Source organism: Montipora capricornis, chromosome 1 (assembly GCF_036669925.1).
Source record: "Montipora capricornis isolate CH-2021 chromosome 1, ASM3666992v2, whole genome shotgun sequence".
NCBI classification, from domain to species: domain Eukaryota; kingdom Metazoa; phylum Cnidaria; class Anthozoa; order Scleractinia; family Acroporidae; genus Montipora; species Montipora capricornis.
In genome coordinates, this window is record NC_090883.1 from 27,074,308 (window position 1) to 27,075,531 (window position 1,224).

General features: G+C 39.3%; 1 protein-coding gene across 1 annotated transcript in view; it reads right to left on the reverse strand.

Moving 5' to 3' along the window:
• Window positions 1-355: 355 nt before the first annotated feature.
• The window catches only part of LOC138013762 (serine/threonine-protein phosphatase 6 regulatory ankyrin repeat subunit C-like), a 24,096-nt gene continuing 23,227 nt past the window's right edge, over window positions 356-1,224 (reverse strand). The window contains exon 17 of the mRNA XM_068860836.1: window positions 356-922. Coding sequence (XP_068716937.1) covers window positions 356-922 — 567 coding nt within the window. The remainder of the gene's footprint in view (window positions 923-1,224) is intronic.

Here is a 1,224-nt window from a genome sequence, read left to right on the forward strand (position 1 = left end):
ACTTCAATGGATTGGTATTTGCGCTATTGAGTTGATTGTTAGGGTGTACTGTATCTTATGTCTGTTATTTTGTTTTGTGTCCATTGTTTTCTTCAACCAATCTAATATGTGTCTTTAGTATTCTATGTGTACCTGAAAGAGCGCACCGGCCAAACCAAATTTCTCAGCTGGTTGATGTGGCACTTGTTGAGGACGAAGCTCAGTAAGACTTAGACATTTCTGATGAATTTGAGAATATGACCAATGCATATAAGACCTCTTCGCGCTGCCATTTCTCTCCAGCCTTTCGCACATCCTATTCTAAGCTTTTGTCGCCGTCCCAACGTAGTATAGAAGTTTTGGGCTCGAAATCATGTCACGTCTTCATCGGCTCAACCCATGATACTTCTTTTCCTGTAGTGACCCGTCTGAGGAGAAATCTCTGCTGAATATCACGAGGGGTCTCTCCACTGTAGTTCCTCAGGTTGATATTGCATCCAGATTTAATCAACAACTGTGAAATGTCAGAAAATCCATAGAGAGCGCATAGATGAAGAGGAGTATTTCCCTCGGCCCAGTCGGGAATATTCGGATTCGCCTTGTTTTCAAGCAATAGCTTGACCAGAGGTACGTCTTTTTTGGTGACTGCTTTATGAAGAGAGGTTTCTCCCGACTGGTCTTGAATATTCACATCCGCCTTGTGTTCAAGCAATAGCTTGATGAGAGGTACGTCCTTTCGAGTGACTGCTTTTTGAAGAGGGGTTTTAAGCGACCGGTCTCGAATATTCACATCTGCCTTGTTTTCAAGCAATAATTTGATGAGAGGTACGTCCTTTTGGGTGACTGCTTTATGAAGAGGGGTTTCTCCCGACTGGTCTCGAATATTCACACCTGCCTTGTGTTCAAGCAATAGCTTGACGAGAGGTACGTCCTTTTGACTTTTCTGTTGATTAAAATGCACCTAAACTCAAATATTTCTCGTTCCTTATATAAATATCCCTTGTTTTATCTCAATTTATAATTCAATCTGCTTTCGTCGCTCTTGTGTTTCGTTTATCGTCGAAAGTTAGAGAGGAAGCTCACGGTTTCTTTCCTCGCCAGGAAAAAAAATTCTTATATTTTGTGTAATAAATATTACTTTAGATCCTTTAACTTTATACATATGTGAATTGTATTTAAAACTGCCTTTCTTTCTTTTTTTTTTCTAGAAATATAAATTTATGAAATGAATGAAAATGAAAATGT